Source organism: Ziziphus jujuba, chromosome 7 (genome assembly GCF_031755915.1).
Source record: "Ziziphus jujuba cultivar Dongzao chromosome 7, ASM3175591v1".
In the NCBI taxonomy this organism is placed as follows: domain Eukaryota; kingdom Viridiplantae; phylum Streptophyta; class Magnoliopsida; order Rosales; family Rhamnaceae; genus Ziziphus; species Ziziphus jujuba.
In genome coordinates, this window is record NC_083385.1 from 13,273,538 (window position 1) to 13,288,637 (window position 15,100).

The 15,100-nt window shown below is 32.1% G+C and overlaps 1 protein-coding gene, 1 long non-coding RNA gene and 1 pseudogene across 4 annotated transcripts in view; all 3 read right to left on the minus strand.

The window, feature by feature from the left end:
- Window positions 1-15,100, minus strand: part of LOC107404430 (cytochrome P450 81Q32) — a 28,125-nt gene that overhangs the window by 11,015 nt on the left and 2,010 nt on the right. Inside the window, exon 2 of one of the 2 annotated variants that reach the window (XM_048480038.2) lies at window positions 13,601-14,355. The exons of the other annotated variant lie outside the window; for it this stretch is intronic. Coding sequence (XP_048335995.1) covers window positions 13,708-14,355 — 648 coding nt within the window. The 3' untranslated portion in view covers window positions 13,601-13,707. Of the gene's footprint in view, window positions 1-13,600; window positions 14,356-15,100 lie in introns of those variants that run through there. 2 annotated transcript variants of the gene reach the window in all.
- Window positions 1,905-5,339, minus strand: LOC107404426 (isoflavone 3'-hydroxylase-like; annotated as a pseudogene).
- LOC125423978 (uncharacterized) lies at window positions 7,694-9,754 on the minus strand. 2 transcript variants are annotated; one of them, XR_007242716.2, is made up of 3 exons: window positions 9,321-9,754; window positions 8,937-9,008; window positions 7,694-8,500 (listed from the first exon to the last, which is right to left on the minus strand). It is a non-coding gene; the product is annotated as an uncharacterized LOC125423978 (long non-coding RNA). The 2 variants fall into 2 exon arrangements; XR_007242715.2 differs by having other exon boundaries at window positions 7,694-8,233; window positions 8,355-8,500; window positions 8,937-9,754.

A 15,100-nucleotide genomic window follows, 5' to 3' on the forward strand; every position in this document is an offset into this window, starting at 1 on the left:
TTGATGAGATTTTTTCACCAGTGGTAAAAATGACTTCAATTCGAGTCATTTTTGGTTTAGTAGCAAGTCTAAACCTAGAGCTTGAACAGATGGATGTGAAGACAGCATTTCTTCACGGTGATTTACATGAAGAAATCTATATGGAGCAGCCAGAAGGATTTGAGGTTTCAGAGAAAGAAAACCTCGTATGCAAGTTAAAGAAGAGCTTGTATGGCCTCAAGCAAGCACCAAGACAATGGTATAAGAAGTTTGACTCGTTTATGGTGAGTCAAGGCTATAAAAGGATTGCAGCAGACTAGTGTGTTTATATTCAAAAATTTTCAGGTGCAAACTTCATTGCGCTTTTGCTATATGTGGACGACATGTTGATCGTTGGACAAGATGCAATGAAGATTAGTCAGCTGAAGAAAGAATTGTCTAAGTCCTTTGATATGAAAGACTTAGGACCAGCTCAACAAATTTTGGGAATGCAAATAATCCGAGACAGGAAGAATAGAAGGTTATGGCTATCTCAAGAGAAGTATGTTGAACGGGTGATAAAGAGATTCAACATGGATAAAGCCAAACCGGTCAGCATTCCACTTGCAAATCATTTCAAGTTGAGTAAGAGAATGTACCCCTCATCCAAAGAAGAGATAGAGGAGATGGCTTCAGTACCATATTCTTCAGCGGTAGGAAGTCTGATGTATGCAATGGTGTGTACCAGACCAGACATTGCTCATGCAGTAGGTGTTGTGAGCAGATTTCTTTCAAATCCTGGAAAGAAACACTGGGAAGCAGTCAAATGGATTCTCAGGTATCTTAAAGGTACATCGAAGCTGTGCTTGTGCTACGGGGGAGGTGATCCAATCTTAGAAGGCTATACAAATGCAGATATGGCCGGAGACCCTGATAATAGAAAGTCTACATCAGGTTATCTCTACACTTTTGCAGGGGGAGCTGTGTCATGGCAGTCAAGATTGCAGAAGTGTGTTGCTTTATCCACTACTGAAGCAGAGTACATTGCCGCAGCGGAAGCGGGTAAGGAAATGTTGTGGTTAAAGCGTTTTCTCACAGAATTGGGCATCAAGCAAGAAGACTACAAGATACATTGTGATAACCAAAGTGCCATGGATTTGAGCAAAAACTCAATGTATCATTCCCGTACAAAGCACATTGACATCCGCTATCATTGGATACGCGAAGTAATAGATCAACAGTTGCTGAAACTGATGAAGATTCACACAAAAGAGAATCCAGCAGATATGCTAACAAAAGTTGTTGCTCAAGAGAAGCTGAAGCTATGCAGAGACATAGCTGGAATAGATGACAGATGACCATCAGTTTTTTAAATGCGGCTGGAGGGGGAGAATTGTGAAGTCCAGCCGCACCAACCACAGCCACACCAACCACAGCCACCATTTTTTACAGCCACCATTGTTGACACCATTGCTGCACCAATCAACAATTGTGGGCTAAGCTGTTGAAGATTGTGGCCATGCAACCAACCTTGTAAGCCTATAAATAGGCTCCTTCCCGTTGCATGAAAAACACAAGCCAAGAGAGCATCAATATTATCCCAAGCGAGGAATATTGAGAGAAAACTCCGAGAGAGAGAGTGTTTAAGTTCCAGAGAGAGCTTGAGAGAAGAGTGAGCAATTCCAGAGAGAATTGGAGGGTGTAGGGAGAGATTCCACGTGAGAATCCAAGAGAGAGAAGTTTTTTGTATTTTTGTATTCTATTTCTAAGCAATTAATAGAATTTTTTTTATTTTCTTCTCATATTTCTTCTCTAACGTGGTCAGAGAACCACAACAGTTTCATTATATATGCCAAATTTGTGTATTTTCTTTGAAATATTAAAATAAAAGATTTTGGTTAAGACAAATTGTTTAAATTCATTATTAATTTTTAGATAAAAAAGAAAATATTAATATATGAAAAATTAATTGATCAATACTAAACTATTTGATATATGCTCTTAGCTAAGCTAATCAAATCGTTTTATGCATATTTCAAATTTCGTACATTGAATCTGAGAGAATATTATCCATGATCTCATGTGCTTTACACATGGCCTTCAATGGCAAAGCTTTTGGCATGGTGAGCTCCTTACCTCCTATCATGTCAACTTGTTTCTCACTGACCCTTTCCCAGTCAAAGCATTGAATCAATGACTCCAAAGTCAAGCGCATTACACGTTGAGCTAGGCTGATTCCGGGACAGGCTCTCCTTCCAGCTCCGAATGGCATGAGCTTGTAGACCTCAACCTTACCCTTCTTGAACCTTTCGGGCTTGAAACGTTCTGGATCATCCCAAAGCTTAGGGTCTCTATGTATGGACCATGCATTAACTAGTAAGATAGTGTCACGTGGCATGTCGTATCCCCCAATTGTAGAGTCTTGGGATGAGTAATGAGGCACTAGCAATAGAGCTGATGGATACAATCGAAGAGTCTCAGAGATAATGTTTTGGAGATAAGGTAGTTTTGAAAGATCTGATTTGTCCACCAATTTCTGTTGCCCAATTTGAGCATCCAATTCATCTCTTGCCCTTTCTAAGATATGAGGATGGCTGAGCAGATTGGACATTGCCCACTCTAATGTCACTGCCGATTTGTCCAAACTAGCCAATAGCATTATCTGTCAAAGTTAAATATTTGGTAAGTTTTACTTTTGGAGTTAAGCCGTCTATCTTGATTTTGACCTGGTTGTTTCATTTTCGATAGTAAAAGTCTTACTAGGAAGCAACCAATTTTAACAACATCTTCAATGATACTCTTTATTTTAAAAAGCATAATTTTTAAAATAGAGAATGAAACTAAAGATTTTAACAAATAAAAATTGAGATTTTTAAGTACATTCCAATGATATTTTTTATAGTTAATTTTTATTTTGCATTTCTCCATGAATAATTATGACTTAATTTTTCTTTTTTTTTTTGTCCCTCATTTTATATAAAAAAGTAGTATTTAAAAAAAATGAAATATTACATTTCAATTATGTATCATTTAATGAGTTTATTAACGATATTTTTGGATAAAAATAATAATAGAAACCTGATTTTCTTAAAAAAGTAATCATTTTTTTTATTTGAATATTTATTGTAAGGTTAAAAAAATGTTGGGCAACAACGTTGGGCAACAACGTTTGGTGGATGAACAAGATCGTTCTAAACTACCATACCTCCAAAATATCATCTCCGAAACATACCTAGCAGCGCCAAACCTTGTGCCACATTTCTCTTCCGCCGATTGCCAAGTTGGCGGATATGACGTGCCGCAGGGTACCATTGTATTGATTAATGCATGGGCGATACACAGAGATCCTAGTATGTGGGATGATCCAGATACTTTTAAACCTGAGAGATTTGAAGTGGATAAAGATGAACATGATGAGATGCCGTACAAGCTACTGCCATATGGCATTGGAAGGAGGTCATGTCCTGGAGCTGGGCTGGCCCAACTTATAATGGGCTTAACATTGGGCTCTTTGATTCAGGGCCTAGAGTGGGCGAAAGTGAGCGACGAGAAAATTGATATGGCCCAAGGTGAAGGTATGACTATGCCCAAAGCTGTTCCGTTGGAGGTCACGTGTAAAGCATGTCCTATTATGGGCAATGTTCTCTTAGTGTCTTGGGATCAAATTTAAAAGTTATGTCAATACATTTGACTAGCCATACTCTATTATTTAATTATTGTTGTTCGACCTTTTTTTTTTTTTTAATCTTTGGTTGAGAGAATTTTTTTTAATCATCTCACATAGAGCTGGAGGTTCTTCGAGTCATGATTTGTCTTGTTGGCGAAGGTGACCGTGCTCTGCGTAAATCTCGTTTTTCTCCTGATAGTACATAATAAATGATTAAGAATTCCATAAAAGACTAAAGCTCGACATGTTTTTTTTTTTTTTTTCGCCTTTTATGGATTCTCTTTCTAGAAATGAATTTCGTGTACAAAACAAACACGTCAGGGTAAAAGAGAGAAAGAGATTGATATTAAAACGACAATATTTTTTTAATGGTTGAATATCCAAGAGTACATGTAGTCGAGGACTGAGAAGTCAGCCAACCTTTTTTTATAAAAAGGATTTTAAAATAAAAGAATATAATAATCTCCTCAAATCCTGAAGAGTAGTATATTATCGACCTCTAAGCCATGAAACAATCACTATCGAAGTGGATGCCGATGAATTGATTAGGATACTTATCAGTTAGAGATTTGGCTGGTCCACCGTTTCTACTCCCTTGGTTTCTTCGGTGCTACTCAATTAGACGTTGCAGTAAACGATCCATCTTTTTAGCAAGTTTTTTTATCCTCCTTTCAAAACCATTAATTCCGATCCATTTCAAAGTAGGCAAGAAATCTCCTTGGTTTGTTGTCCCACCATACACCATTAACCTCTCTGAAATTCTGTGCTTCTTCCTTATCAGCAGTAAAATCGTCTCCATAGTACCGCTCCCCGGCTACCATTCTTATTCCGATGTTAAATGTTAGCTCTGTAAGCGACGATTTCATCTCCACCTTGGAAAATTTTTGTCGTGAATTATGCGAGAGCTTACACAGCAAGCGCTTCATTTCGTCCTTTCGGATTCCGAAGAACATGTTGAGGCGGCTTGACGAGAAGACCTCTAAAGAACCAATACAGCGGAGGTTGCGCCTGTGATCACCGTACGGAGTTGCTGCGACAGTTGTGTAGTTGTAGTGCACGTGTCTTCGCAAGAGTAACCGAGGTCGGTTGGGGAGAACGATGTCTTTTTTTGAAGCATTCTTCGAAGGCCGAGGGAGACGATACCACAACAACGCGGCGAGATCCGAACCAGAGAGTGAAAATTGGGCCGTAGTTTTGGGAGAGACGGCATAAAGTTCGGTGGACCGGAGGTCTTAAGAGATGGAGACGACCAATAATCGGAAGAGAAAATGGTCCAGGTGGGAGGTTTTTGTAAGATGATCTATATTGGAGGTAGAAGAGCTTGAAAGCAAAGACAATGATGATAAAGGAAAGACATGTGTAGAACAGAGCATCTTCCATGGCGCATGGATTTTGTTCTTGTTTTTGCTTATCTATAGATGGTACTTACGGGAACATTCCTTATATATTCAACTCGCCATTGTGAGTTCAAATTGGGATTTGTTAATATACTAACCCCCATATACATAGTAACAGATCGATTTGTTAATGTGGTTGATGATGGTTATAAATGGTAATTAACGAATAAATAATGGTCCTTGTCCCGCCCTTTGGAAATTCACTATCCAAATTGACGGAATCACTCTGCGTCGGCATCCACTTCAGATTGTGATTTTTTCATGGCTTAGAGATCGATAATATACTACCATTTAGGGTTGAACACAACAATAACAAAATTATAATAATAATAATATATAGTGGCTGAGCAGATTATTGTATTCTTTTATTTTAAAATCTTTTTTATAAAGAAAGGTTGGCTGACTCCTCAGCCACATGTTCTCTTGGATATTTAACCAAAAACAAAAATGTTTTTTTAAAAAATAGCGCCCTCACGAATGGAAATTTGAAAAATAATAAAAAATAATATTTTAAAAAATTGCCAGGACAAAAAAGCCCTTGATTAAATTCAAAATTATAAAATGTTGTTTCTCTTACTTTTCTCTTTTTCTCCCTCCTCAAATAAGCATATGTTTCCTTTTGAAAAAAAATATTTTCACTTTGACACCGATTCCTTGGTATTTCATCTAGTTTCACTATTTTTTTCTCGTATTATCTTATGTTCGAAACTTAAATCATGTAAAAATTTAGATATGAGCACATCTTATATTTTTTCCTTGGCAAATGTTATATTTTCTTACTTTCTTTAAGATTTTTTTGATATGGGTATGTAATAAATTAGTTTATAAGCTTTTATATTTTAATACCTTTTATATTTTAATTTAAAGATACTTAAATAATATATGGTATAAAAATAGTGAAAAAATTGTATTGATATAAAAAATCATGAAATTCTATAAAAGCGGAGAAAAATTGGTGAAAAAGATGAATTTCTGTTATTTTCTGTTAGTTTATCAATTTTTTCTAATTTTCCACTAGTTTTTCACTAGTTTTCCGCCAGTTTTTTGCTAACTTTTCGCCAGTAGAAAAACGTAATATTTGGTGAAAAAAAAAAAAACAGAAGCGATTTTTTTGGGACATTTAATATATTTATTCAGTATTATTCATATTTTTATATATTTATTAATTTAGTCATATTGTTCTTCCAACGAGATGGACACGTTGTGATTTAATATCTTTTGATAATTATTTCATATTTTGGATATTATATATTCTACTCGATGGTAATGATTTATTTATGTTGTGATAATGGTGTACATATTTAATAATTTTTTTTTTTAAGAATTTAATCCCAAATGAAAAGAGGCATTCTGGAGTTGATTTTGAATCTTTAGTTTACATCTCATTTTATGAAATGTCTAAATGATTTTGAAAACAAAACAAATATATATAATTTTTTTCTTTTCTTTTAATTGGTTATTGATTTTAAAAGTCAATACATTTTTTGTTAAATCCATCTTCATCTAATATAATATTTGTCTCCACTCTTAATTTTTTTTACCCCAATATTAATTTAAATAATCTATTTGAAATTGATTTTCCAAATGGAGAAAATTAGTTTTGACAGGAGTAAATATTTTCAGACATTTTTTAACATGAGGAAATGTTTTCCGACAGAAGGAAAATGATTTTCGCTTGGAAGAAAAATTTTCCGACAGCCGAAAAATTATCCAGAAGCTTGAATTGAGCTGCACATAAGGGGTTTGTGCAAAATGAAACTCTAATAAATATGTTATATTTTGTAGACGACTAATTAGATATCTTTACATCAAAACCATTTGGATTAACTTTTAATTGGTTAGTGATTATAAAAGTCAAGACATTATTTATTAAATCCATCTTCATCTTAATGGTTAATTTTCATTATGTATATATGTATATACACTAATAATTATTATTATTATGTATCTATTAAATTCAATTATATATATATATATTATTATATTAAGTGATTAAAATTGTACAGATACCTTATTTTAAAGAAATGTTAGTAATACTTCTACCATTACATGAGACTAAAAGATTTTATAACTAATAAATCCATTGGACTTTCATTCATTGAATTCATAATATATTTTGTCTCCACTCTCATTTTCATTTTCTTTTTACCCCAAAATTAATTTATTCATCTATTAGAAATGATTTTCCAATTGGAAAAAATTGATTTCCAATAGTAGGCTTTCGATAGGAGGAAATTTTTTTCTGCTAGGAGTAAAAGTTTTTCCAATTGGAGGAAAGCTTTTCTGACAAGTGGAAAATTTTTCAGGAAAATGAGCCGGACTTGAAGGGTTTGTGCAAAAATGAATTCTAATAAAAATGTTAAATTTTTTTTTACAATTGAAGCATGTTGTGGATTTAAAAGCTACAAGCTCATTATAAGATGCAAATCTAAAAAGTTACAAGCTCTTTTATACATAATGCCATGATGGTTCGACGAAGTTCAAGTAAAAATGCACTCAGATCATTAAACAGTGCTCCAGTTCTAAATGCAGTAGTCTAAATGTTCAACCTTGAGGAAGGATCTGTCACATTCACTTGATCCTCCAATTGCCTTGCTAGTTGCTATCAACATGCAACATGAAAATTCAAGATTTCTTCTAAGTTTAGCATTACCAATCAATGAATCAAACAAATTAAAAGCTTTGTAAGTACTATAAGGCCATGGCGATTAAGATTCTTGACCATTAAAATGACACATTTTATGTTGCCTCCAAAAAGTGGTTGCTATATTGAGAACCAAAAACATTACTGATATATAAAACCAGCAAATTTCAAAAAATTGGAAATCCATATTAAGAATTATATCAGTATGAGAAAATTAAAACGAACATATAAACTTGCGGAAGTTTGTTCAAGGAGCATTTGTCTTGTAGAAAGCATGACTTCTGCCAAAGATGCAGGTGTGGAAAATCCTTCAAGTCTTGTTCCTGAGCTACTAGGTGCATTATTAGAACTCCTTGATTCAATTGTATGGGCAGCACCTGCTTAACCACTGGTTCCCGCATCTCTGCCTATCAGTACAATGTCGAAACAATTCACCAATAGTGTAGGAGTAACTAGCACGTATAACTTCATAAAATGTTGTAATGTTGAAATCTAACCCATGGCATCAAATTCACTTCTTATACTTCTCAGATATTGGGATAAAGATGTCAAAGAATTGGGAATTACCTACAAAAACAAGTATAGCAGAAATAAACATAAAACACCTCTTATCAGAAATTTTGTAAATCCCAAGCCAAAGAAACAAAAATGAACCAAATCAAAAATTTTCAAATCAGAAGGTAGAGACCCCAAAGAAAATGCTGCTGAATGGCCAAAGGCACCATGCAATCTATCTGATGGAACCCTCATGCCAGCATGTTCAGGTTGCAGCTGTGTTGTGTCAAACATTCCAGTAGCACCTACTGTTCTTTCAGACCTTTGAGAGCCATATGCCTTTAACATCCAACCACCATAGCAAAAAGTAATTAATTCAAGCTTAAAAATCTAATGATATTTTCACAACTACCTATACACATATGCCTGCATTCTTGCATGCAGCCTTCAAATCTGTTAAAAGTCAAAAGACAACCACATTTTTTTATTTTTTTAACCTCCACTAGTGACCCTACATTTCTTTTAAATTTTAAGTCAAGGAATGGCCTAATATTTTACTGTTACCATTACTTTTGGGTTTTTGTTTTTTTAATTTCTTTTGAAAGAATGGTTAGTTTGGGTATGCACCTCTATGTGGATCTATGTTAGTGTTGATTTGAGAGAGAGAGAGATAGAGAGAGAGAGAGAGAGAGAGAGAGAGAGAGGTCTGGCGAACATTACATTTCACACATAATATCAGCAACGCAAGCTATAGTAATTAGCTTCTGAAACTTACCCTGAAATCAAAGTCTTCACTGCCATTTCCAACATTTGAAAGTCCTATTGACCCAAGAACAGCAGAGACAATCTGCTTAGAAGCAAAAACGAAGGAACATCACATCACGAGCCATAATAGTGATCTACCTTTGTGAATTTATGGTCAAGTGGACCAATCTATATTTAACTCCTCTAAAAAATTTCTAGATCAAATCATGTTTAAAAATGTAAAAAAATCATGCTAGCACATAAGAGTTTGCAGATGACAATGACTCATCACACATATGAATAAAATACATATTTCGTTTTATATATCAATTATCAAAGATAGAGAACTAGATAAGTAGATACCATGTACTAAATAGTTAAACAAGAACAAGGATAGGCAATGGTCAGCACAAACCTATATTTCATCATTAAAATGGAAAAAAAAAAAAAAAAAAAAAACTTGGCAGATCCATGCGTGAAGGCTATCAGTTATTGAAAGGTTGAAGTGGAAGTGGAACCAAGCCCCTTTGACGAAGATGGGTTCGGTGGCTTCTTAAGGTTGGAGCTTCAAAATGCAAGGATGATGGCGGTGCGAGGACGACAGCGGCCATGGTTTTTCAAGGGTAAAACAATATAAACCCTAATCTAAACGTTTTGAAAGAGAAAGTAGGGAAAAAAGAAAAAAGAAAAAAATTAAAGTTTTTCAAAAAAAAATTAAAATTAAAAGGTATTTTAGTCCAAATATGTAAAAGGGTGATTATTTTTTTAAGAAAAGAAAAAAATAGTCATTTTTCAAGTGTTGATTTATGAAAACCTTGGGACCTATGTATTATAATATTGGCGTTTTAATGTTATTGCAATACCTCTCTGTTTTACTCGACATTACTACACATGTGGGTTGCGTACAGGAAATTAAATTGTAGGAAGCCTGAATGAGGCTACAATTTAATTTCGAAAATAATAAATATTTATTTGAATAAAATTCTTGAATAAGGCCATGTTCATAAATTACGTTTGATTTGGAAGATTAATGTTAATTGGTAGCCATTCATGAAATCTAATCAAATTTGATCCAATTAATCAAGGAAAAACTCCATTTAGAAATAATTATTTGATTTGAGAAATTCAAAACATAATTTATTTTCATATTAAATTTGAAGGGTTTTCACCTATAGGTGTCGAAGAAATGAGGGATTCCATCTTAAAACACATTAAAACTCCAACATGGAGATTTTATCTTCGAATTTTTACAAATCTTTAGTATCTCATTACCTTTTCTGTAATTTTATTTTTCCAATAAATTTTATTTTTGCCCGTAATTTACCATTTATCTAAATTTTTACTATTTTCTTTTCAATGAATTTTAATTCATTAAGCTCTATTTCATTTGGCATTAAAAATAACATTTCAATTATTTTGTTCTCTCCAATTTTAAATACACATCTGATATTATTTAAATTTTTGCACGATAATTTTATTTATTTCTTATTTTAATTTTTGAGGTGGTATGTCCCAATCTTTCATAAATACGATAAATACGGTGTCGGAACAAATACGCAACATATTGATAGAATCAATCAACAAAGTTGACTTCAAAAAGCAGTTGGTGTCCCTAAAAAAAAAGTAATAATAATCAAACATTAAAAAAATCCAATATCCATGTTTTTCTCTTGGAAATACAAAAAAATCGAACTTTTGTCTTTTGTTGAATTATTGAGAGCGTGCTGGCCAAACATTTATTTTTGTACTATTACGAGAAAAATGAGTTCATGCGGTCAGCATTACCAATAAGACTGATCATAGCTTCAAGAAGAATGTAGATGGCAATGACATATACGGTCTCGCATTGCCATCTAACTCCTGCTATTCAGTAACTATAAACATGTTTTATATTTTTTCCAAGGAAAAAATGCCGTTTGCCGTTTCCTTTTAACTTTTGTTGCACACAACCTCTTAAAATAGCAACGTATATCTCCCAAAACCATCAATAGAAATCAAGAACTGAAAGATTAATTATGAAAAAAATTTAGTGTATTAAAGAAATATGCAAAGACATTCAATCATTTTCAAAGTATCAGATCAAGCTTTAAACACCACTCTCACATGTAGGAGTAGAAATCTATAAATCTAAACAATGCTCAGCTCTCAGCTACCAGAAATTAACAATAGTTATTTCTTCAAAAAATAATAATATTATGCATGTATTATATCTTTAAAATCTGTCAAGAGTTATTACAAAGAAAAATTCAATAATCTCAAAAAAATCAAAAAGTGACGTTGCCTCAAAACTTGAAATTACATGGCTTTTACTTAACGGCTAGCGTAATGCCAACTGGAATTTATAGTAGAGAACCCACCAGCATTCCTAAACGTGTCCTTGTCGTTTATTCAATCAAATCTTGCAAATATCTTCAAAGTAGTTCATGTTGAAGTTAAGAGTGTTTTGAAACAAAAACACATAGTCCTACATAGAAAGTTTAAGAGAAGCTTTTATGCTTTATAAGCTCATGTGATATGTTCAAAATTGAACATGGGCTCCCCAGTGGGGCCTATCAAATTATTCATCACAATGTATATTAAAAATGAACGAGGTAAACTTGAGCAAGGCTCAAACGGGTAGAAACAAGACTGCCTATCTGATTATCCATTATATATGTATATATATATCTTTATTTAAATAAAATATTATTTTGCTTTTATTTTTAAGAAGTTTGTTACAAGACGTTTTAAGAAAATAGAAATTATTTTTCTTGTTACAATTTCCATTTTTATGTGGAATTGTATCTTTTCATGAAAGAATACAAAATAACTTATATATAGAGGATAGATTTCATATATCGTTCAGAGAATAATAGAGATACACAATCTACAGAAACATTCAAAGACAAAAAATATTTTTTGTTCCAGTATTGGATTTGGAATTGAGTGCTCAATTTCAAATATCTGATAGTTTAATCCTGGAAGGCAATTTCCTATAGAATTTCAAGCACAAAAAATGGGAGAAATACTTTCTTTAGAACATTGCTACAAGCAAAACTCTATCATCATCTCTTTAATACAGGTTTTCCTAATTTATTTTGTTTTGCTGTACAGGTTTTTCTAACTTATATTTTTTCCTGTATATCATTATTTCCTCTTTTCTTCTTTATTATACATCATATTAAATATTCATTGAATATTATACTTTGTTTCTATATTGTTTGTGAATTTTATCCAACAGTTCCTCCATAATAAGATCTTTCATTGCATATCGTGAAAAACCGTACTACTTTTTAATCTTGGGATTTTAATAACTTAATTTGGATTTAAGAGTTTTTAACTATTACTACTTAGTACTGATAGATTTGGATCGGTAGTAAAAATATTAATAATGCACTTTTTGATTTTAGGTTGAATTAGGTCTAGGTATAAATCCCTTTATTAGAGAGAACTATTTCTTTTTTTTTTTTTAATCAAATTTTATTTACAAAATGATGTTACATATAAAAATTATTATTGCTTCGAATTCAATGCTTTGTACATCAATAGTTTTCTCTAATTCAAGCCTAAGCTTCGACATTCTTCAATGAGTGATGGCATTAGTGTCTTTTTGTGTAATAGCATCTTAATTAATGCTTCATCTTTTTTTTTTTTTTTTGAAAGAAAAAAATTCATATTTCATTTTAGTCATGTATTTTTTGTTTTAAGTAATTGAATAGTGTTTATCAAAGAAAAAAAAGAGAGAACCAATAAGGTGCTGGTTGAATTGATAGTAGATTACAATCCCAAGAATTTTATTTGGTCAAAAGTTACGGGTTAAAGTTCAAGGAACTCTTGTTATGAGAAAGTTGAAGTAACTCTCGTTGTGAGAAGACGAAGCAGCATAGCCCAGTGGTAAGGCGCTGCTACTTGCGCCCAAGAGGCGCCAGTTCGAGTCATATATCAGGCGCAGTAATACCAATATTCAAAAACAAAAACTCTCGTTGTGAGAAAATATTTATTAATGCTCTAATCATTAAACTGGATTAGACCTGTATCTAAAGCCAAATTCCAAAAGAAAAAAATAAAAATAATAATTAAATAATGGCATTTTCTAACTTAAAAATGTGTTTGACAATACTTTTTAATTACTAGATATTTTTCGCATTACTTTTTTCTTTGTAATATTTTTTCTTAAAAAAAAAAAAATGCTTTACAGCAAATAATAGAGTACTTGGTTACACCAAAAAAAAAAAAAAATCATCTTTTTATTTTAATTTTTTTTATAAATTCATGTTATATTTTAGTCATATATTTTTTCTTTTAAGTAATTAAATAGTGTGTTTATCAATGAAAATAACAATAACTAAATAATAATACCTTCGAACTTAGAATGTATTTGGTAGTACTTTTTCAATACTAGCTCGCAATACTTCTTGTTTGTAGTACTTTTTTAGGAAAAAAAAAAAAAGTTTATAAGAAGCAATAAAATATTTGATTAAACATAATAAAAAAAAATAAATTTAAAGAGGTTATTTTTTATATATTCATAATTAATTAAACCATGTTATTTTATATTATTTGTGAAGATTTCATTAATGAAAACTGATAATTTTATTTTTATTTTATTTATTTTGTAAAAATGTTCCGCGATCACAAAAAAAATTTGTTTCGTTATTGGTCGAAATGATATGTTTTCTTTGGAATATTAGATTAAAGGATCTCGATTAAGACAAGTTGCTTAAATTCATTATTAATATTTCGATAAAAAAAAAAAATACTAGTACACGAAATATTAATTGATCGATACTAAACTATCTGATATATGCTCTTCGCAAAGCTAATCAAATCATTTTATGCATATTTCGAATTTCATTTGTTGAATCTGAAAGAATATTATCCATGATCTCACGTGCTTTACACATGGCCTCCAATGGCAAAGCTTTTGGCATGGTGAGCCCTTTACCTCCTGTCATGTCAACTTGTTTCTCACTGACCCTTTCCCATTCAAAGCACTGAATCAACGATGCCAAAGTCAAGTGCATTACACGTTGGGCTAGGCCAATTCCAGGACAGGCCCTCCTTCCAACTCCAAATGGCATGAGCTTGTAGACCTCAACCTTACCCTTCTGGAACCTTTCGGGCTTGAAACTTTCTGGATCATCCCAAAGCTCAGGGTCTCTATGTATGGCCCATGCATTAATTAGTAAGATAGTGTCACGTGGGATGTCGTATCCCCCAATTGTACAGTCTTGGGATGAGTAATGAGGCACCAGCAATGGAGCTGCTGGATACAATCGAAGAGTCTCGGAGATTATGTTTTGGAGATAAGGTAGTTTTGAAAGATCTGATTCGTCCACCAATTTCTGTTGCCCAATTTGAGCATCCAATTCTGCTCTAGCCTTTTCTAAGATATGAGGATGGTTAAGCAGATTGGACATTGCCCATTCTAATGTCACTGCCGATGTGTCCGAACCAGCCAATAGCATTATCTGTCGAAATTTAAATATCTGATAAGTTTTCACTTTGGAATTAAGTCGTCTATCTTGATTTTGACCTGGATGTCTCATTTTCGATAGTAAAATTCTTACTAGCAAGTAACCAATGTTAGCAGCATCTCAATTAATATTCTTCATTTTAAAAAGCATAATTTTTAAAATAGAGAACAAAATTAAAGATTTTAATAAATAAAAGCTGAGGTTTTTAAGTACATTCCAATGATATTTTCTATAGTTAATTTTTGTTTTGCGTTTCTCCATAAATAATTATGACTTACCTTTTCCCTTTGTTTTTTTTTTTTCCTTCTCATTTTATATTAAAAAAATAGTATTTAAAAAAAATGAAATAGTACATTTTAATTATAATTGTGCATTGAAAATTATGTACCATTTAATGAGTTTATTAATGATATGTTTGAATAAAAGTGAAGTTAATGAAAATATAATTTTTTTGAAAAAGTGATTCTTTTTTTTATTTGAATATTTATTATAAGGTATAAACATGTAGATCTAGGAAATTAGATTTTCAACAATGTAGGAAACTATGTGGAAAAATTGTTCCACCTATAATATTGTCATTTTGAGAATCTATAGAAAATAATTTTGAATTTTTTTTAAAATACATATTTATTCTTAATTTATTATAAAATATTAAATTTAAATACTTACAAATTCTAACTTTCTTATTAATCACCAAATATATTAAAAGAAAAATTAATTTTCAGAAAACTAAATCTCG